Raw genomic sequence first — 23423 nt, forward strand, 5'->3', positions numbered from 1 at the left:
CCCTGCCCGGCTGTTTCTCGTCTTGTCATTACCCCTCCCTGTATTTAGTCTTGTCTCTTCCTGTGTTCAGTGTTGGTTCGTCTTTTGTTGGTGAATGAGTTCACCGGTGAGTGATCTGTTTTGTTCAAGTTATTTTCATTATCCTTGAAATAAAGGTTAATCAGAGTTATCTGGGTCCTGCTTCCTTCACTCAACCTTAACAGTACGAACCAACTAGATATGGGCCCAGCAGATCCTTTTGAGCAGGAATTATTGGATTTTTCCTTTTATTTGGCTAACTGCTCTCATCGATGGAGGGGAGCGTCCGGGGTTCAGCAGCGAGAGGCTGCTCTGGCAGAGGCGCGCCAGATGACTACGGAGAAACCAGACTTGGTGAAATTCTTACCTGGCTGGATTTTGAATTTCCTCTCGGTGTGTTATCCCCTGCCTGCTAGCCCCAGGCATGCTAGCTCCCTGCCTCCCAATTCCCATTATGACACCACACGCATTGGTGTGTTCCGTTTGGAGTCACCTTGCTTCTGCCCCAGTTCCTGCTCCTGTCCAGGAGCCGTTCTCTGGAACTCGTCTGGCTTTTGGAGGTCCACGGAGCCTCCAAACGGCTCCTAAAGAAGGAGTCGCAAGTCCAGGCTAGCAGCCCGAGCCCCAAGAGCCATGGTTCCGGCCCCAGTTCTGGCCCCAGCAGCCATGGTTCCAGCCCCGGTTCTGGTCCCAGCAGCCATGGTTCCAGAACCAGTTCCGGTCCCAGACCCAGTTGTGGCCCCGGCGGCCATGGTTCCGGTCCTGGTTCCGGCCCCAGCAGCCATGGTTCCAGACCCAGCAGCCATTGTTCCAGACCCAGTTATGGCCCCAGCGGCCATGGTTCCGGCCCCAGTAGCCATGTTTCCAGACCCAGTTCTGGCCCCAGCAGCCATAGTCCCTTCCGGAGTCCCTTCTCTAGTCCCTTCTCTGGTCCCTTCTCTAGTCTCTTCTCGAGTCCTAACTCAAGTCCCTTATCTAGTCCCATCTCTGGTCCCTTCTCTGGTCCCTTCTCTGGTCCCTTCTCTAGTCTCTTCTCTGGTCCCTTCTCTGGTCCCTTCTCTGGTCTCTTCTCTAGTCCCTTCTCTAGTCCCTTCTCTAGTCCCTTCTCAAGTCCCTTCTCAAGTCCCCTCTCTAGTGCCTCCTCTAGTCCCTCCTCTAGTCCCAACTCAAGTCCCTTCTCTCCCTACTCAATTCCCTTCTCTAGTCCCTTCTCTGGTCCCTTCTCTGGTCCCTTCTCTAGTCTCTTCTCGAGTCCTAACTCAAGTCCCTTCTCTAGTCCCTTCTCTGGTCCCTTTTCTAGTCTCTTCTCGAGTCCCCTCTCTAGTCCCGTCTCTAGTCCCTCCTCTAGTCCCTTCCCAAGTCCCTTCCCAAGTCCCTTCTCAAGTCCCAACTCAAGTCCCAACTCAAGTCCCTTCTCTCCCTACTCAAGTCCCTTCTCAAGTCCCTCCTCTAGGCACTTCTCTAGTCCCTTCTCTAGTCCCATCTCTAGTCCCTTCTCCAGTCCCTCCTCTAGTCCCATCTCAAGTTCCCTCTCCAGTCCCCTCTCCAGTCACCACTCTAGTCCCCTCTCGAGTCACCTCTCGAGTCCCCTCTCAAGTCACCTCTCGAGTCCCCTTTCTAGTCACCTCTCGAGTTCCCTTTCAAGTCCTCTCTCGAGCCCTCTCTCGAGCCCCCTCTCGAGTCCCCTCTCGAGTTCCCTCTCCAGTCCCTACTCAAGTCCCAACTCAAGTCCCTACTGAAGTGCCGTTGGAGGTTCCAACTCCATTTTGCTGTCTCGTTGGGGGTCCCGCCGACTACTCTCCTGCCGGGGGTCCTGCCAACCCTATGTCCTGTCCCGTTGGGGGTCCCGCCGACTACTCTCCTGCCGGGGGTCCTGCCAATCCTGTGTCCTGTCCCGATGGGGGTCCCGCCGACTACTCTTCTGCCGGGGGTTCTGCCAACCCTATGTCCTGTCCCGTTGGGGGTCCCGCCGACTACTCTTCCGTGGGGGATCCTGCCGAAGCCTGTCCCACCGGCTCCGGTTCCTGTTCGGCCGACACCGGGCCCTGCCCGGCCCCCGGAGCTGTCTGGTCTTTGCCCTGGAGCCCGGCCCCCTGAGAGCCGCGGTCTTCGCCCTGGAGCCCGGCCCCCTGAGAGCCGCGGTCTTCGCCCTGGAGCCCGGCCCCCTGAGTGCCGCGGTCTTCGCCCTCAAGCCCGGCCCCCTGACTTTCCCGGCCGCGGTCCTCGCCCTCGGGCCCGGCCCCCTGACTCTTCCTGCCGCTGCCTTCGCCCTCATGCTCGGCCCCCTGAGTTCGCCCGCTGTGCCCTTCGACCCTCCATGGACTCTGCCTTGCCCCCGGGCCGTCCGCCCGAGTCCCCCTTCTCGGCTTCTGCCTTGCCCCCGTGCCGTCCGCCCGAGTCCCCCTTCTCGGCTTCTTCCTTGCCCCCGGGCCATCCGCCCGAGATCCCTTCCGGGTCCTCCGCTGTGCTCTTGGGCTGTCAGCACAAAACCTGTCCTCCGGACCCCCTCCAGCCCACCTTGCTAGAGGTTTTGGACTTTTGTGTTTTCTTTTTTTTAGGGACGTCTGGAATCCGCCCCTTGAGGGGGGGGTTCTGTCAGGATTCTTATGATACGTCACGTTTGTAGTTGTGTATGTCTGGTTATGGGTGTTTTCCTCCTTGTATATTGTCTGGTCCTTCTTCCTGTGTTTTTCCCCTGTTGTTAGTTTCCCTGGTGTGTCTGATTGTCTGATTGTGTTCACCTGTCGCCCTTGTGTTTCTCCTCCCCTGCCCGGCTGTTTCTCGTCTTGTGATTACCACTCCCTGTATTTAGTCTTGTCTCTTCCTGTGTTCAGTGTTGGTTCGTCTTTTGTTGGTGACTGAGTTCACCGGTGAGTGTTCTGTTTTGTCAGAGTTATTTTCATTATCCTTGAAATAAATGTTAATCAGAGTTATCTGCATTTGGGTCCTGCTTCCTTCACTCAACCGTAACAGGTATTAGGGACATCATGTGACACCGCCTTCTTATATTCTAGGTGTTAGGCCCAGAGGTTGATACTCTTGGCCAGAGTAGAGACAAACACAGGAAGAGGTCAAAACAGCAAAACCCCATCTCACTTAATGTGCAGTGACGTCAGCACGAGAGCCACAGCAAAAATGTGGCACACATATGACACATCCACAGGCCAATACACGAGTGCATGTGCGCACGCACACACATCAAACGACAAATCAAATTAGTGTGTCCATACTGCCCTAGCCTAACCGCTCTATAACTGGTCACAGTTACACAAGAGGGCGATTAATATGAACTCTATTTTTTCTCTGTATGCTAGGAATGAAGTGTAATAATGAACCCCCCAGGAGACGCAGACACTGATGGCTCACCATCTAATTGCACTGCTTTTTTCATCAACGCAGTACACGACCTCTTCCTGTATGAAACCCACGCGCCCGTTCCCCGCCACCGCCACACCAAAGATTGTCTTTTCCCATCTCCCTCTGTTTCCTGCTCCACTTTCATCTGTCTTCTTCTTTCCATTTTTCAGTCCCAATTTGTCTGTAGAGTTGTCTTCCTTCTTCCTCTTATCCTGCTTTTTTTCCTCGTCTATGTCTGTGTTTTTCTCCCTGCTGCTGCTGCTCTGAACCCTCCTCCCTTCTCTCACTGGTTCTGTGTTTAGTCGATGTGCCCCTGGTCAGTGGTGGCCTGGCTGGGAGACAACAGAAGTGACTTTGAGACTGGGGGATGACAGCCTTGTTGTCACTGACACACAGAGCTACTCAGATGAGCCTTCAACTGCATACTTGCAGAGTAGACGGAGGGGAGAGAGAGGCAAACATCAAATAAGAATAAAGGAGGGAAAACAACATTTGGCAACAAAAGGCAGACATCTGCTACTACGAATAGCATCACACTGGGTTTCACAGATCCCAATACCTATTTCAATAAATGGCTAAGGGTGACCTCAAAAAGAAGATTCTCTGTAACGTGCAAATCACAAACAGGCTGATTATAAAATGCAACCATAGTAACCTGTAATTGTATGTACCTCTATTTTGCCTGTTGTGCCGTTTGGTTTGTTTGTGGTACGTTCAGCGGCGTCAGGCTCAAGGCCTCCACTGCAATCAGTCTCCTCTCTCTCAGCGATGGAGACCAGAGGGGATCCATGGGATTGTTTCCCCTGAGCACTCTTCCTGGCCTCTCTGTTACACAAAGATATAGTCATGCTCTATGTGGACATGGGTCATTTCATGATCATGACATACACACATCTCATGGTAACACATTTGGAAGTATTATACACCATATCTTTTACAAATGAGTTATGCATGTCTCTTTATATGCATCAAACGAAACCATAACAGCATTATACCGTAACTGCTGTGTTCGGTGATTAATACTTTTTAAAATCTCTTTCAGTGAGTTTAGTAATAGTAAACTGGGAACAAAGCAATCCTAATGTGCAATTGTTAATGCAAGAATGTTTAATAAAATAAACTGCACATATCATTAGATTTTTTCAAATGCTAACTGTATGTCATTCCTGCAGGGTGAACTGTGGGCAGAGGTATAGTAGATCATAAATAAAACTAATATGATCAGGATAATAGGTATTTCTTCCCCAGGTATTGGCAGTTTTGTTGCTTTCCTTCCTCTGCATTGAGCTCAGAAAAGGTTTAGCTAAGGACAAGTAATACAATTCAGTTAAACGAGCAGAAGTACATGAAGAAAGAAAAGACTCATCTAGTTTAATTTCTAAGTTTTAGATGATTTAAGTGTACGCACAGCTCCAGGATCGGGCCAGCGCTGCTCTTGACACTGTAGGAGAGAAAAGGGCTGGCCACCTCAATGAACTGCTCTGGTTTGGACAAAGAAAGCTCTGTAAAAAGAGAGAAGAAAAAAGAGCTCTCACATCATGCCAGCATGCTTTTTCACACTCCTGACTACCTTTTCGCTCCACTCAGATCAGCTGATGTCAGATATGCCCGAGCCAGCAGCTATTTTCATTACAGAGATATTGTAGCTATCCTCCTTCTTTTCTCATTTCAACATGTGGTGCAGAATGCCCTCTGTACTGCAGGTTCTAAATATCCTGCATTAGCACTCGCTCTCCTTTCTAGTCTTTTTTATTTATGACCTTCACCTACACTCCACACAATTTGTACTTTTCTATGTCTTAGATATCCTCCTCTGCATCCTCCTCCTGTTTTCCCCCTTCCAACCTTTTTTCAAACTTAATTTGAACATTTCCTTCCTCTTTCTCTGTTTCTCTCTTACTCCGTGGTTCATCCGTGACATTGATCTCCTTTGGCGGGCGGATGAGTTTCCATTGTGGTACAGGTGGAGGTTTGGGAGGTGCCTCAAGCTGGCAAGCCCGGGTTCTGGTCAACAAGACGATGTGGCTGCACAGCAAGGAGAGACCATACTGACGAAGGCACTCTGAGGAATTAGCCTGTCAGAATCAGAATCAGAAACAGGTTTATTGCCAGGTAGGTTCGCACCTACTAGGGATTTGACTTGATGTCATGGTGCATACATAAAATACAAAAAAACAAGAAATCTAATATAAAACACAAAATCTTTTACACCGTAATAAAATAAAATACAGTTAAATAGTAATACAAAATGTGTGTCCACACATAGACAAAAGCACAGATATAAATACACATGCAGTAAAAAACCATCAATATGTGAAAATTGCAGTTTTAAAAGATACTCGGTAATATTAATAATTACTATCTATTACTATACTATACCAGTAACCAACTCTACATGTTAATCACGTCAAACTGTTCAAAGGGGATTTTGACCCAAGATCAGAGAGTGGAGGTGATGCAACACCTCTCACAAAAGGAAATCCTGTCCACCAATTAGCCTTTGCGTGGGTATAAATAATAAAACAAGTGAAGCCTGTTGAGGGGAAGCATCCAAATAGAACAAACCATGCCCCCCGGTAACAAGCCCTGTTATGTTTCATCTCCACCGCCCACTTTTACTTTAGGGCTTCAGAACATTTTTCACATTACTATGCTACATAACAGAGGTATGATGGCATAATAGGGCCAATGCTAAAAAAGATATTACAGCAAGAGAGAGTTGGATCAACCTCACACACCACCGACGCCCCTGCATGCCGTGCTTTATGCCTGCAGTGGATGATCTAATAAAATTATACTTTGCAATCGGATTTAGCAATAAGGAATAACTCGTGATTTTAGTCCAGAAACAGCTTAAGCTTCCGGAATTTGCAAACTCAATGCTGTGTAATAAGCCTATATAATGCATGCAATGGACAGCCATGTTCCATACTGCTACACCTCCTCGCGCACACGTGCAGAGGTGACTTAGAAGTACTGAAATGTATCTTTATCTCTCAAATGTTGTGTAAAATCATTAACATGTGGGAGTTAATTAGATCAAATTTGGCCATTTAAAAATTGTCTTCATATTTACTTGTATCTATATGTGCAAGATAACAATTTCTTCACGCAAATGTGTCTCGTTTCAGTGTGACAGAAGTAAATACTGTAAATCTGTATGAAATGATCAGGTGTATGCATAGCAGCGGAGAGCAGGGATAGAGAAAATACATACCATTTGTCCAAACCCAAAGGAATTATGATGTGGCTGTAAAGGGTAGTAGCTGGCACACACCACTACCTCAGGGGTACCTGAGAAAGTCACAAAGAAACTGACATAAGTAAACCCCACATGCAAACTCACAGAAACACAAGTAAACACAGACAGTCCAATATGGACACAAAATATATATACACTGTGACTGACATTTTACACCTTGCAATGTATCAGTTCGCAGTGGAATTTACTACAACTTAAATGATGGATTGAATCAGATTAAATGCAACGATACAGTGAAACTAAGTGCCATCTAAAAGTAAACCTAATAAAGACGATAGAAAGTGTAATGTAATGTGTAGCCCTGGAGATCTGAAAGCACTATTGGCCTCCACAGGTATAAATAAGGCAACAAGAGAGTATGTAGGTTAGCTATGGATGGCCCTGCTCCTATGGGGCATCTTAGAGTATGTGGAGCACATGAGCCATGAAACATGGAAAATCAATTTGAAGGACCGTAGAGAAGAGAGCACGGCTGGACTAATATAAAGGCTGCGCATTAAGTATTGAACAGAGAAGTGCTTCTTATGCTGCATAGTGATTTATGCATTCCAATGTAGAGTATGTACTTCCATGGAATACAACAGTGGGCACAAAAACAGTGAGACGGAGAGAGAACGTGTTTTGGTCTTTGCATGCATGTATACGAGAAGCACCTTTTTCTAGAGGAGAAATGTTTTTAAGTAATGCATTTTGTGGATACCTGTCATTGTGTTAGTAACACTTCCTGTATTCCTGTACATCAGCAGAATTAAAGGAGAGACAGAGGAACAGACTGCAGGCGAACAGGGCAGGTGGTAAAATACGAGTGCAAGAGAGGGAAGAGTGGAAAAGCTCTTCCTGTCCAATCATGTTGATTTAAATACTTTAAATGTTTAGTTTTTCAGTACATATGATTCTTTAAATGAATTGTTCAACCAAAATAAAGCCTAAACTTTTTAGAATGCGTTTCCACTGCACTACTTCTTAATGTCTTTCATTTTGTGTTGAAAGGTGCTATATAAATAAACGTGCCGTGCCTTGCCTAAACTCTATCTCTCTAAGTTAATCTCCTGAAACATCTTCAAGCCACACACGGTTTTCTGAGGACATTCATCACATACCCACCTTTAACTTGGGAGGCTCTTCTGCCCTGCGGGAACACCAAATAATTCACCCTGCCACTGCTCCCTCTGCTGGGTTATTTATAGTCCACCATACACATATTAACCCTCCCTGCGCTCCATAATAAATGAGCTTTAGAAAACAGGAAGTGATGCTTGAAACAACAGGAAAGAGGTAGCAGAGCACTGGCTCAGAATTCAAGGTGTTTTGTAATATGTGTGTGAGCGACCTTCAGCCGGGAGTGTATTTCAAGTCTCACGGCAAAACATTAAACAAATATGAATGTTACAAAGATATGCGACGTATTTCTGGAATAATAGAATGGTATCATTGATGGGATTGAGTTTCTGTAGGACAATGAAATATTCATTGTCACGCTCCATAGCAGTTGAATTATGGATGCAGAGGGAGGAAAATTGAGATTTACACACACAGTGCATTTACAAACTGTACCTATATACAAATACTGCATACAGTATAGCGCAGCACATATAGTAGACCATCGATATCATTTTTCAAACAGCCCACTGATAGAGTAATAAGCTGTATTTAAGTATTATGTACATTCCAATGCTCTCAATCTAATGGGTGATTGATTTAATTGACTCACTCAATTATTGTGGAAGCAGTGTGTAATAGAGATGTATGTTTCCGGGTCTGCATGTTTGCATAATTGCATGCCTTTCTGTGTTTGTGTGCTTTTGTGTGTGCTTTTGTGTGTGTGTGTGTGACTGTGTGTGTGTGTGTGTGCTTTTGTGTGCGTGTGTGTGTGTGTGTGTGACTGTGGCACAGTTCAGTCCTTTACTTTTCTCCTGCTCTGCGGGATCATTCTTGCAGTCATTAAAGCTGGAATCTTTCCCTGCAGCTGATTCTGCAGTCTGAGGCTTCGTCCCCAGCAAACTCTCATCCGGTAATGTAAATATCGGAAGGGTTTCTTGTAAGAAATCCCAGGTTTTTCCCAGGTTTAAGGACCTGAAAGGAGGTAAAAGAAACTAGGATTAGGAAATAGGCGACAGTATTATAGTATTGGGTTGAAAACACCTGCATTTTTAAGATGGATTTGATTTACAAAATGTTTTGAGCAAGCTCTCAACACTATGACTTCTGCTTTGACAGATGAAGTCTACCATTTCTTCACACTGTCTTAGCATTGAGACTACTGCAGTTTCTGTTCCTGTTACTGTGTACATCCCCCTATTTGCAATACAATGGGCTGCAGTTCTTACATCATTAAATCTCCCCGACATTCTTTAGAATACATTTAACTTCTGCAGGCAAGGCAAGTTTATTTGTACAGCACATTTCATCCACAAAGGCAATGCAAAATGCTTTACATAATGCTTTTAAAGCATGAAGACCTTCAAATGCAAATCAAAACAGAGACCTAAATGAAACACAACCTCACTGACAAAACCTAACATATTGAAGAAACCAGTGAAGAATGACATTGAAACAGGTTCCTAGACTCCTTACAATGCCAGATGTATGGGTCATCTCAGTACACTTGCTGAAAGCATGGTAAAGCAAGTTAGTGTACCAGAATCAGTGAACACTATTGTTATGTGTTGTAACAGGACTGGGCAGATAAAGAGAAAAGTGGTAGTGTAGCAATCACGACAGAGGCAGTGTTCAAGTCCAAAAAATAGGCTTTATTGCTGTTAAACTCAAAAATACCTTTAACTATACAAAGGCTAACGTAGCCGGGCCGCTAACCGACTTACCAGCTTACAAAATGTTTCCTCACGCTGGGAGTCTCCTGCTCCCTCCATGTGCCACACACAACTGAGCAACTCTGTGTGCTTTGTCTCCCTTGAGGGAGTGATTAGCACCAGGTGTGAGGTCTCCACACCTGCTCCCAATACTGTTAATTGGAAGCGGGTTGAGCCACCTATTGGGAATGTAGGTGCCTCCCACTACTCTGCCTCTCAGTTCCTTACACACCCCCCCTTCAGTTCTGGCCGACGAGAGGTGACCATGGTCCACAGGGCATCTCTACGGGACAGGGCATCTGCATTCCCATGCTTGGCTCCGGCTCTGTGGATGATAGAGAAGTTAAACGCCTGCACAAACCACCTTCCTACTTTAGCGTTTGTGTCTTTTTTATTTGCCATCCAGATCAGTGGGGCATGATCAGTTACCAGAGTGAAGTGACGTCCCAAGAGGTAATACCGGAGGCGCTCAAGCGCCCATTTTATTGCTAGGCCTTCTTTCTCCACAGTAGCATACCCTTGTTCCTGTGTGTTCAGCTTCCGGCTGATGTACATGATGGGATCCGTCTGCACAATCATCCCCCGGCTGAAGTCTGGGGTCACCAACACCGGCCGTGCGCAGAGAGCCCTCTTAAGTCCCTCAAAGGCGTGTTCAGCCTCTCCTTTCCACTTGAGCATTAGCGGCTGTGAGTCTCTGGTCAGGTCTGTAAGGGGAGAGGCTACTGTGGAGAAGTTCGGGATGAAACGGCAATAGTAGGATGTCAGACCCAAGAAGGTTTTCACCTGTTTCTTTGTTGATGGCCGTGGCCAGTCCTGGATCGCCTGAACCTTCCTTTCTTGTGGTCTAACGTTGCCCCGCCCAATGGTGAAGCCCAGGTATTCGGCTTCCTCCAGTCCAAGCTTGCATTTTCTTGGATTGGCTGTCAAGCCCGCCCTGCGGAGAGATTCCAGCACTGCTGCAAACCTTATGAGATGGCTATCCCATGAGTCACTGTGGATAACAACGTCATCCAAATAGGCAGCTGCATACTCACGATGTGGCCTCAGAACCTTGTCCATCAGTCTCTGGAACATGGCTGGTGCTCCATTAAGCCCGAAGGGAAGCACAGTATACTGGTACAGCCCTGTGGGGGTGGCGAAGGCCGTCTTCTCTCTTGAGGCTGCTTCAAGTGGGACCTGCCAATACCCTTTCGTCAAGTCCAGAGTGCTGATATACCTGGCTTCCCCAAGCAGATCAATTAGCTCATATATCCTGGACATAGGATACGCATCAAACTTGGAGATTTCATTCAATTTTCTGAAATCATTACAGAACCTGTTGGTTTTGTCTGGCTTAGGAACCAGAACGAAAGGGCTGGTCCACTCACTGTGAGATTCTTCAATCACCCCCGTAGCCAGCATTTTCTGCACTTCTTGCTCAATGGCCGCCCGTCTTGCCTCCGGCACCCGGTAGGGCCGCATCTTTACCTTTTGGCCAGGCTCTGTGTGGATTTGATGTTCCACCGTCGTTGTGCGTCCAGGTCGTAGTGAGAACACATCCAAACTCTGCTGAACCGGTTCCTTGGTTTGCTGTAACTGAGCTTTGGACAGCCCTGGACCGTATTCAACTTCGGCCACCTCATGGTCTGGAGAAGAGGGGGACACAACAACACAGCAGTGCCTCTCGGGCATACCATTTCTTTAACAGGTTAACATTGTATATTTAGGATGGTTTGCGACGTTCAGGTTGGCGTACCTTGTAGTTGACTGGTCCCACCTTCTCTGCCACTTCATAGGGACCTTGCCACGATGCCAAGAATCTGTGTTCTGTGGTGGGGACCAGGAGAAGCACTTTATCCCCGGGCAGGAACTCACGCGGTTGGGCACCTCTGTTATACACTTTCCTTTGGGCTTCTTGGGCTTGAGCCATGTGCTCTCTGACCATGGGCCAAAGATCTTTCATATGCGTCTGCATCGTCTCTACATGCTCAATCAGGCTCCGATGGGGGCTTGGTTGCTCCTCCCAGGCTTCCTTCGCGATGTCGAGAAGTCCTCTGGGCTGTCGGCCATACAGCAGCTCGAAGGGGGAGAAACCGGTTGAAGCCTGTGGAACTTCCCTGATTGAAAACAGTACATAGGGCAGAAGCTGGTCCCAGTTATGACCATCCTTGTCAACAACCTTTTTTAACATGGATTTCAACGTCTTGTTAAAGCGTTCTACCAATCCGTCTGTCTGAGGATAGTAGACAGTTGTACGAAGCTGCTTTATCTTGAAGAGCCTGCAGAGATCCTTCATTATCTTGGACGTGAAGGGAGTGCCTTGGTCTGTTAGCATCTCTTTAGGAATCCCAACTCGGCTGAACAGGTGAAGCAGCTCCCGTGCAATCACTCTCGTTGTCATGTTCCTCAAGGGAATGGCCTCCGGGTACCTGGTTGCATAGTCAAGGATCACAAGAATATACTGATGTCCCCTGGCAGACTTCACCAGCGGTCCCTCAAAGTCCATGGCAATGCGAGAACACGGTACCTCGATTATCGGTAGAGGTATTAGGGGATTTTTAAAGTGTGGCTTGGGATATAATAATCCTCTATAGCTCTTACCACCCCTGGCCAGTGGAACCGGCTCCCAATCAGCTGCCTTGTCTTCTCAACCCCTAGGTGGGCCCCTAGGACATGGCTGTGAGCCAGATGCAGCACTGTGGACACATATTGTTTTGGGACAACCAACAAGTCTCTTCGCTGACCTTCAACCTCTTTGGCATAGTACAACAGATTATTTTTTATGAGGAAATGAGGACATGTAAGCTAACCTACTCCTGGAACTGGTTTTCCCTCTATTTCCGTAACATTGCTGCGTGCATGCAACAGATTGGGGTCTTCCATCTGGGCGGTCCCGAACTGGCCCTTCAAACTTGGAAGCAATGCGACTTCACCCTCCTCATCACCTGTGCTTAGGTCTCCCGGGAAAGCAACACAAGGGTTATCATTATCCTCTCTAAAACACTCAACTTTTCGGGGTTGCATGTCAGCCATGCTCTGGTTACCCGGCCTAGGTCATACATCTGGGCCCTGGCTGACAACTCTGGCTTGTATTTCCAGTCATGGAACCGCTTGGCTCTTGCTGCTAAGCTGTAGCCATAGCTCGCCAGGATTTCCCTCTTCAAGATGACGTAATCCTTTGCTTGGTCAGGAGGGAGGTCGAAGTAAGCTTGCTGTGCCGGGCCCAGGAGGAATGGTCCAACCAGATCAGCCCAGGAGTCCCTTGGCCAGCCCTCTCTTTCAGCTGTGCGCTCAAAGGCTGTTAAGTAGGCCTCTATCTCATCACTCTCCGTCATTTTGGGAATGAATCGACCTGGGTTAGGCTGCACGGTTGCTTCCCTCTGGATAGGAGAGGCTGCTGTTAGGCATTTTTGGACCTCCACATGGAGAAGCGCATTCTGCTTCTGCTGCTCCTGTATTATCTGCCGTTGCAGAGTCTGCTGCTCAGTAGAAATACGCACCAACTCCCTTAGTACATCCTCCATCTTGGAAACTAACCCTAACTTTTTTTGTAATAAAAAGGCTAACGTAGCCAGGCCGCTAACCGACTTACCAGCTTACAAAATGTTTCCTCAAGCTGGGAGTCTCCTGCTCCCTCCATGTGCCACACACAACTGAGCAACTCTGTGTGCTTTGTCTCCCTTAAGGGAGTGATTAGCACCAGGTGTGAGGTCTCCCCACCTGCTCCCAATACTGTTAATTGGAAGCGGGTGGAGCTACCTATTGGGAATGTAGGTGCCTCCCACTACTCTGCCTCTCAGTTTCTTTACAGTGTGATAAGCAACTCAAAGGTATAGTATGAGCTCATGTTATTTTCTTTGAAGAACATCACTGTGTTGTTAGCTTAAAGGTTTACTATATGGATTTTCAGCCTGAACCTGTCATTCTAATGTGAGGAGGACATCTACTCTTTGCTTGAACTGCAGCCTGTATTTCTTTTTGAATACTGAATCTCCATAAGAGGGCATAGACATATTGTTGGTATAATAGTTCCTCCATCTTGTTAGCTCAGCAGATGTGGAAGGTAGAGACAGTCCAGTGGTTGAAAATGATGCACCAAAAAACGAGTACAGTTTTCTGGGTTACAAAAACATCTTCTCTGTGCTAATTGTTAGCATTAACCAGAATAATGAAAATCACAATTCTTCTTATGCCAAACAGCTGCCATTATATCATGCTAGTAGTACACAAGCAAAACACTCAACACCGACCATTAATATTTTACAGAACAGAAATTGGAATTTCGTGGCCACAATATAGGTATAATTGCACTTTTGTCAATTTAAATGGTAGCAGATGTTGTAAATAGAATTGTATGCATGTACAGTATGTGTGTGTGTGTGTGTGTGTGTGTGTGTGTGTGTGTGTGTGTGTGTGTGTGTGTGTGTGTGTGTGTGTGTGTGTGTGTGTGTGTGTGTGTGTGTGTGTGTGTGTGTGTGTGTGTGTGTGTGTGTGTGTGTGTGTGTGTGTGTGTGTGTGTGTGTGTGTGACTGCAGACCCACGTGTCACGAATCAATCCGTAACACAAACATGTACAGCTCCTGAACGTGTTGATGGATTCCCCAGACACACACTAACAGCAGCTAGCCTGCTGAGCTACAGAGAATAACACCACCCAGCTCCACTCCTAAACACTGTTGCCCCATTGAAGTTCCATCACTGACAAGCCGGAATTCTCCACTCCTCCACTCCTCTCCTCCTCCTTTATTATAAATCTGCTTGTGTCTCAATAGTTTCTCCCAAAGTGTGACTTTCCATACTGCTGTAGACAGATGGACATTTTTCTTTCTTTGCTACAGTAGATTCTATAAAATGGTATATTTGACAGGAAGAATTCACTGCTTGTCAAACTGCGTGATTGCCACAGCCTTTGTTTTTATAAACTATCAGATATTAGATAGTCCCACTTTGGTGGGATAGCAGCAAAGAAAGATTATCAATCGCATTAACATTTATGTAAGTCACTTATCTATGGATTTAGGAAGTGATGCAGAGGACAGAGGTACAAGAGTGGATCAGACCAATCAGGACCTTACCTTAAAGGACGGATTTCTGGGATCCAGCCAGTGAGGGTTTGGATAAAGCTGAACTCACCCATCTCCCTGCTGGCCTCTGACGTTACACTGGGAATCAAATACACAAAAAACTGTAAAGAAAAGACAAACTTGAGACTTCCTATAGTGGCATTGAAACAGTTCTAAAATGAAACCTTTGATGTTATGGTTTCAATGTGATATCACAAACATGTTTCCCACTAAATTGCGTTAACTAATGACAATGAAACAAAAATGATTAGCACTTCCTCTTGTTTTACGTCTTGATTATAGCATCATGTTTAGTACTAACACCAGAGAAGAAAACAAGGTAACATTTTAAACAAGATGTTTGTGACAATAATCCATAACAAAGAATGCCAAAACAATAGGATGTTCAAATTGACTCTTGTTACAAAATAATTGATTAACATAATTTTATCATTTAAGGCACAATTCAAAGCTCATATAGGTCAACAAGTAAAAAGTGTTTGGTGTTATCATAACCAGCCTGGAATTATTTTGCCGTCTGTTTGAATGTTTGTCAAAGGGACATGCTGATCTTATATTCTTCATTTTGAAATGTGTCGTATGTGTAACGCAATTTATAATTGAAGTCGATTTAACCAATTCTCTGGTGTGTGTGAGTGTGTATTCTCAGTTGAAACAGATGCCTGCAGCAGCTCTAATTGGCCCTCTTGGGATCCTGTGGCCAACCGGTCCAGTCCACAGTCATGATACAAGAGAAAGTGAAATCAATACAACTAGATGAGTAATGCCAAAGCCCATAACCACTACAAAAAAAATCTTAAAAAGCTGCTCGACACAAAAGTGACGGAGCCTTTAAACGAATCTTTTTGATGAAAAAAAGACTACATCCTTTCATATGAGCCCCAACAGTTTGGGACTATTTCAGTTCGAAGAACTTTCACTATGGTTCATAAATAATTTGCAAGGAAAAAGACTCCTTTGTTTCCTGTCTTGGATAAAACATTTATGTCTCGACCTTTTGTGAACACTGGAACAGCCACCTTTACACACGCCATGCTGCCCCATCACAGACACACATAACGCCTGTCTGTCACCGAACTCAAGACAGCCCCAAGGCAGAGAGTAGGTCACATTATTACTTGTACAGCACTTTGGCTCGACCAAAAATCGTTTATAAATGTGCTATATAAATAAAACTTGATTTGATTTGACATTTGGCAACTCAGCAAAACACACTTTAAGGGGTTCTAGTGCAAGTGTACGAGCTTTAAGTAGTTTAGTTTACTTCATCAGGTGTTAAAATGTCAGCTTTTTTTTTAAATGTCCCCAATAGTTCAGCATGAAACATTAGGTATCTTTTACACTGTGATCTTGAATACTTTTTGAATCTGATTTGATCTGGCAGGGTCAAAACTTTAAAAATAATAATTAAAAATAAATCACAGTAAGTTCAATATCCTACCTTCATTTTGTTCATTACAAATGACTCTAATGCAATTGGGTAATGGTACCATCCTTAACACCGCTTTACTTAGTTAGGCTAGTGTAAAGTGTAAAAATAGTATAATGGGTAAATATGCATAGTGCATTTTTAAGGTGGTCTAATTTGAGTTAGGGTGCATAGTTTGAATAAACTTGGAATAAGCTGGAGTGTGTTCCTCAGCCCTCTTACTTTAAGACTATTAGAAGTGTTTCTCAACTCCTTGAGGCAGTACTGAGACGCTTAAGTAGTTTCTGCTGGAATGTACGGTAACTCACTTTGTGTTGGCCACCTTAATGAGAGCCTTAGCCAACAACATTGGCCACAGCTCTGACTGACAGGTGGAGGCTGGGAGAAGCAAGTTGTTTTCTTCATCAAATGGCATTGAATCATCTACTGTTATCTTCCTCCAACAACCCTGAAAAGAAGGAAAGAACAAACAGTGAGTGAGGACGTGTAATCAAAGCAAATGAACTAAATCATTCAACATTTGATTTTTTTGAAGTTCCTTAGAGTGGCACAATTAGACAGCTGAGTTCCAGAACATCTTAAAAGAGGCATCATCTCACAGTATATTTGCAAAGTTGATCGAATTGCGCTTTTTGCACTGATATTTGAGCTGCTGTATGTTCACGTTTGGAAATGAGAGCTTCTCCGACCAGAATGGAGCAATGCCTTCAGGCCTATACTGAAATGGCACTGACATCGGCTAATTAGTTATCAGCTGTTAAATCATATGCTCATTGATGCCTCTTCTTGCTGATCATCAGCTGACTAGTAACATCCAATAAAATGTGTATCAGTGTGTTAGGCAGCTTTCATAACCTTACAAATCTCACCTTGATTCTGCTGATACCTTCATGACAACACAGGCAGCACCATCAACCACTGATCCAATGCTCTCGTACATTAACAGGTTTCAATTCATCTGTACTGAAGTGTTTTATATGAATTGTTCAAATTAACTTCATAATAATTTACAGTGAATTCCTTGACCCTAAATCTTTCTGACTGAAAAAATTATTCATGCTAGGGAAAGAACTCGTTTAAACAGTCAGTACATTGTGGTTATGAAAACAACTGCATCTAAAGTGGACCTATCATGCTATATTTGAATAATATAGTGTAGGACCATACCTATATAAGGCATATTTATACTTTTTATTTTTCAAAATACCAAACAGATCATGCATTTTAGCCATTCCTCATTTCGCTCAATTTAACACTGTCTTTGCATGGGCTGATTCTGTGAGAACAGCACCATCTACAGGCCTGGCATATGTACTACAGCGTCTCCAGCGCTTACGAACGGCAATGTCCGTGGCTGTCTCCTCCTGATTGGTGGAGTTGGCCCAATAGCCGCAGCGCCACTTCTGTGACGTCACAGAAGTGTTCAAATCTGGATCAGTCTGTATCAGATCCGTTGTAGACCCTTTTTAAGAGATTTGGGTATGCAGGAAAATAGAGAGGGTTGTGTTTTCTGACACTTAGTGAGTTCCCTGGAACACCGGGGACACATATTCATGTATAAAAGATGTGCCACAGGTGTCACTCAGATCACATTTTTCCTCAAAGCGCAATGGGTAACTCGTGACCTCAAAATCTCTGATCCGAGGACATTTCCACACCTCTCCTAGCATCAGCTACCTTGCATCCTGTTTGGTGTCAAGGATTATTAAATGCTGCCTGTGGTGTGGTCTGTTTACTGGCCGTCTGGGGGAGTTTCACACTGCTTGTAAGAAAAAGCAGGTCATAATCTGACTGACTGATCACAGCTGTGCCTCTCCTTACAACTCAGTGTGCCCTAGCATAACTGTATACAGAGTGGGCGAGCAGACTTTATTTCTTGCTTGTTCTTCTACTTTCTTGTCAAAATGTAATGTAATGGGTATTCACAGCGGCATGAAGGAGAAGAAAAGACTGATGTGAATTGGAACAATAAGGAATCATATGAGCGGTAGATAAGTGAGTAGCCTATGAGCAATAACATGAGAGGAAGCAGGAAGGGTGAATGGGGGCTGGGTGCTGCTTAATGCCATCTCAACAACCATCTGTTAGCGTGCTATGGTTGGCACGGGGACTGCTGCCTACAACCGTGTCATGCTTGTTTGTCAAGGCAAGAGTCACAGTGCTACAGAACACCATCAATTTGAGCCCTCTCTTCTTTTTTCACTTCCTCACTGACCCAAATTGTTGTGCTGGAAGAAGTTTCCTTTCTGAAATGACACAATGATTTAGTGTCCACTACTTACAGATCTGTGGCAAGCAACACACATACTGAAACAACCAGACCAACAATATCAAGATGTATCCCAATGCAATGATGGTCTTTGATCAAAAGGGAAACACCAGAAACATCTTAACACTTTAATAACAGCTATTTGAATGACATAAAGCCCTAGCATGGTTGTGCCTGCTCTCATGATCTTACTTGGCGTGGATACTCAATTTTGAACATGCCTTCTATGAAGCAAGCTGACTCCTGTCGACCTTATCTACTCGTCAGGCAATATGAAGCCCGTCCACTTTTGGCACAGTAGTGAGACTGCTTGATCTGAGCTCTGAGTGGATAAGGATTTCTCACCCCCCCCCCCCCATCCAACCCTTAGTCCATCCCCATTCCTCTTTCATGGGGCCTGCTAAACAATACAAAGCAATCTTAAGTCATCCATTGCCTCAATTGCGCCTCTAAAATGTTAAAAACAAAGAGGCATTGAGAAGCAATGACTTCATCTGCATGTCAGAAATGTAGTTGTCTTAAAAACTACATTTTAAATAGACAAAGAGTGTGTGTGTGTGTGTGTGTGTGTGTGTGTGTGTGTGTGTGTGTGTGTGTGTGTGTGTGTGTGTGTGTGTGTGTGTGTGTGTGTGTGTGTGTGTGTGTGTGTGTGTGTGTGTGTGTGTGTGTGTGTGTGTGTGTGTGTGTGTGTCAGGCTCACCATCCAGTAGAGTCTGACCAGGTATTTTCCATAGATGTTGTAGAGTGGCACATGACCTCTGCCCACCTTACACAGCGAGTAGATGGGATCCCAAGGTCTCCAAATATCTTGTGTTGTATCTGAATTGTTATGCAGCGTCCAAACAATATATATCTCACTGATGATCCACCTGATCAGCTAAGAGTAGAGTAGAGAAGGAAGAGAAACATTATCATGAGTTAACCGGCTATCAACCTTTAAATCTCTTTCAATATCATTCACAAAATCAATAGGGCATTGCATTACCCAAGTGTAATTCACTCTGTCGTTCAAACGTCACCCTGTCTGACATCTGAATTACACTATTCAAGTGCTGATCAATACGTGTTACTGAAAAGTCAGTGCAATGCTTTATAGAAAAGAAGAAATAACAATTGAAAACAAACCTCACTGCAAATCAGATGATCATTTGGGGAGATCAGTTCAAAGGTCGTTGGATTCTCAACAACTGTGATACCCTAAAATAGAAGATTGCAATATATAATATAACAATTAAATAAAGAAAACTTTCACAGCCAGATGACTGACAGAAAAGCTTTATGCACTCAGAATATTTTACAGTGTGCGGTTGTATTTCTACACATCATCACTAGTCATTATAAATACACACATTGGCCATCTTGCGCCATCTGTTTATAATGGACATGAATATGTAACCCACTTAACACTTCTCTCCTCCTCAAAAGGTCCTCAACAGGTCTAACATCACCATGATACTCCCAAGACTGTGTCTGCAATGAATATTTCAATATGAAGTTAATATATTCTACCATTACTAATTAAAACGGATTAAATGGGTCAGATGGTGGGGAGAGAGATCAGCTGAAGGTCAATTAAGGTTGTGTTCTCTCGAGACGTCACAGCAACTCTAAGTGGGAACCAAACTTGAAAGTATTTCCGTCAATAACACAGCTCTGTAAATAAGGACCGGTATAGACTAATGAAGAGAGTTTCACAGTCGAGCCTCGCTTGCGTCTGCACAGCTGATTGCTTTTGTGTTTATCCCGTGTTCCTTTTGTATGAAATTAATGAAATGCTTTCGGCATCTTGAGTGGAAAGGCAGCTTTCGACCTGGCAAGGACTAAATGTAAAAGCAGGACGTTTGCAAAAATAGCTTAATACTGCACTGAGAGAGGGGGAACAGAAAATCGGAGTGATTCAATTAAAACTATATTGAAGGTGACTACAGAGAAGATACCCTTAACTACATTTCACATTATTTGGCAAAGAAATACACTTTGCCAATACAGCTAATGGCTGCAACAAACAGCTAGAGTAATTCCCCTTACATGTTTTATTAGAAAACTAATACTTTCTGCAAGTATATGTAGTCTATTTGTCATTATTATCTACAAAAAGGGGGACATAAATGACAAGTGACTTTAAAACAGGTTATTTTGTATACATATACTGTACATTTAATTTCCAGTGGTATCAGAAAATTGAAGCCCTAGCTAAATTGAAACCATTAAGTAATATGAAAGAAGCGCAATTGGTTTTTCATGCGAGTTGACATTAAATCATTTTTCTAACAGGGCTATTCCGGCCCCGGGGTGATATTTACTGGCCTTTTGAGTATAATGTTAAAAAGTAATCACATTTTGATTTTATTTATTTTTTAAAGATTTTTTTTTTTTGGGCCAGAGTGCCTTTATTCCAGAGAGGGTGTTACATTGAGAGATAGAGTGGAAGACATTGCCTGAAAACTTTGGCGGGCTCGGGTTTCGAACCCACCTACTAGCTACTGTAGTGACAACTCCTGTCATTTATTGCATCTCTGCGTGAATGATTAGATCATTTCACCTAAATTAAATCACATTAAATTATGTTGATGGTTAAATTAGCTTCACATGTAGGTCTACTGAGTTCTGAACTTGCCATTTAGATCTATAAAGGCCTTGGGGCTATGTTGTTTGATTTAATTAAACACAATATATGCACTCCACTATGCTGTTGTAGTATTTACTGCATCTGAAGCTCTTAATATGATTGCTCATATTTCAAGCCATCTTTTTCCCGGCCCCTTGCTTTGGATTATTTTCATCAACCGGCCCCCATTCCAAACTACAGTAATTGAATAGCCCTGGTGTATACCTTCATGACCAATATGCTTTCTCCTGTTTATTATTGTTTCCTATTTTAACCACTAGATTCAATATACTAAAACAGACCTTCTAAGCGGATGTTTATCATTATACAGTGCAATAGAATACCTGTCATAGTTTTGGACAGGTACTACACATGATGTTACCTTGACAATAAACTCTGTAGGACGTTTCCAGGAGTGCACTCTCACAGATGGAGGCAGGGATATTTTTCCCTCAGGATCTTCAAATAATGGCTAAAGAAAAAGCAAAAAAAGTTAATTTTATAGGGAAACACAACGAAAACAAAGAATAAAGATACATTTAGTTGTATAGTGAAATAAAACACTTTTTTATAGTACACTGAACAGTACACCAATATATCAATATACAAAGCAACAATTGTATACTCCAGATTTACAGCATTGAGACTCTTGTTCGAGTTTCCATCAGCTCCTTTACTTGAGTCCCATTTCTCCAGGTTGACTTCTGAGTCATTCCACTCGGGCCAAATGGGAAACCTGCATCTCCAAACACCTCCAAGGCTCTCAGAGGAAGTTGCTCCTACGGACGATGCTCTGAAATAACGACACATAACTATTAATTAAATGTGTTCGCTTGTATTTTTCTTTTTGTCAATATTTAGCAAAAAATTTAGCCAGTACTGTACCAGACATTCAGTCCAGTACAACCCTGTTTAGTGACTTCTCTTCTAAAGTGATGATTACTTCAGGTTTTGACGTACAGAAACACATTGGCTCAAAGTAACAAACTACACATACTCAAGTACTGAACTTAGGGACCATTTTAGGTAATTTAGATACTTGTACTTTTGTTGAGTATTTCAATTGTTAGCTTCTTTCTACTTCAGTAAATCATGTACTTTTACACTACATGTATTTAATATCTTTAGTTACTTTGCAGATTTGGATTAATGATGTGAAATAAAATCAACACACATAAAGACTTTTGTTACACCTTCAGTAACATTCACAAGCTACCCTGCAGTAAATAAAGTAAGTAACTTTGGTGCACCTTTACCAGCTTTGATAACACTCTAATGCATCAATAATTATAATCAAAACATATACTGTTTATTATTCTGAATTTAAAGCTAATACTTTTGTATTTTTATTTGAGTAACATTTGGAATTCAGGACTTTTACTTGAAACCAGTATTCCTACACTATACTTTTACTGAATCACAGGAAGTACTTCTCCCACCTCTGCGGAAACAGATAGAGAGTACATATTTGTGAACCATTCATAAAACCATAAATTCAGCCACAGTTAATAAAGTATGGTGTCTCGATTAGTACATACTGAATGCTAACGTTAGCTTAGTTGTTTGCTGATATGCTGCTAACGCTAATGTTAATGCTAACAACAGCTGGTCTTAATTAACGCCCGATTGCTAACATTATCCGAACTCACTCAGTCGGTCGTTCGGATAAAGAGACTTTACTGGAGGTCTCCTTTTTCTTGAGTGGTGCCTTGGACATTGCCCCTGGTCAAATAAGCCTGCAAGCAAATGTACAAAGAATCAAAAACTCAGGTAGCTTGCCGGGGCGGGGGTACATTTGTTTGGTTATGTCTCTGCTCTTCATAGTTTCTCGTTGCTCAGCAACGGAGCCTTAAGGTGGGCGGGGTCTGCATCACTTGTTACTGTAGTGAGGGATTGGCAGATTTTCCATAACAACTAATCTATTTACAAAGCAGCAAAGAAGCCTAATCATTAAAAAGCTGGCCATATTGTCCTTTGTATAAACTGACACAATAAAACAATAGATTGAAACTGAAACCATCCAGAATATCGCCTCAGTTAACTTGACTCAGTAGCCTACCTTCATCGAACCATCTTGATAAAAATGTAACATTAAAAGCGTCACAAAGGTTGCATCTTCATGAATACCATGGCATTGAATAGCATTGTTTTGCCTTAAATTAACAGATCATAGTGTAAACCACACAATTGTAGCACCTCCTACACAGTAACATACATACATTCATAGAATAAAACCAATACATCTGTATTATGTCAAGGTTCTAACTTTTTCTATGAAATGTTTTATTGATTTCATGCAGATTGAAGAATTGGCATTTAATTAGAGTTCCTGTAATGTAATACACCACAATACTGATCCACCTCCACTGCATTCCTGCTTCACAAACAGTTGTGTGTGTGGATGAGAGAGTACAAGCCATAGTGGTGAAGACATTGTCTGATGACTATCACACACTGTTTCTTAAGTGAAATCACATGGTCCTGTCTCCCTCTCTCTCAGGCACACACAGACATGTGCAGAGTCTGAGTCATACATTTCACAAATACAACTTCATCTGTTGCACTGTGTGTCTTCAAGGGTAACTTAAAACCATGTTGTACGCGTTG

At 43.7% G+C, this 23423-nt stretch overlaps 1 protein-coding gene across 2 annotated transcripts in view; it reads right to left on the bottom strand.

Moving 5' to 3' along the window:
• The window catches only part of adgb (androglobin), a 46119-nt gene extending 23479 nt beyond the window's left edge, over positions 1-22640 (bottom strand). The window contains exons 1-12 of one of the 2 annotated variants that reach the window (XM_079644104.1): positions 22466-22640; positions 21453-21609; positions 21199-21288; positions 19334-19405; positions 18909-19085; positions 16248-16387; positions 14502-14588; positions 8544-8710; positions 6593-6669; positions 5276-5450; positions 4784-4877; positions 4047-4200 (exon numbers count right to left, since the gene is read on the bottom strand). In XM_079644104.1, the coding sequence (XP_079500230.1) occupies positions 4047-4200; positions 4784-4877; positions 5276-5450; positions 6593-6669; positions 8544-8710; positions 14502-14588; positions 16248-16387; positions 18909-19085; positions 19334-19405; positions 21199-21288; positions 21453-21609; positions 22466-22533 (1458 nt within the window). In that variant the 5' untranslated portion in view covers positions 22534-22640. The remainder of the gene's footprint in view (positions 1-4046; positions 4201-4783; positions 4878-5275; positions 5451-6592; positions 6670-8543; positions 8711-14501; positions 14589-16247; positions 16388-18908; positions 19086-19333; positions 19406-21198; positions 21289-21452; positions 21610-22465) is intronic. The other variant, XM_079644105.1, reaches the window with a different exon arrangement.
• Between the last annotated feature and the right edge of the window lie 783 nt (positions 22641-23423).

This window comes from Notothenia rossii (genome assembly GCF_949606895.1).
Source record: "Notothenia rossii genome assembly, chromosome: 8".
In the NCBI taxonomy this organism is placed as follows: domain Eukaryota; kingdom Metazoa; phylum Chordata; class Actinopteri; order Perciformes; family Nototheniidae; genus Notothenia; species Notothenia rossii.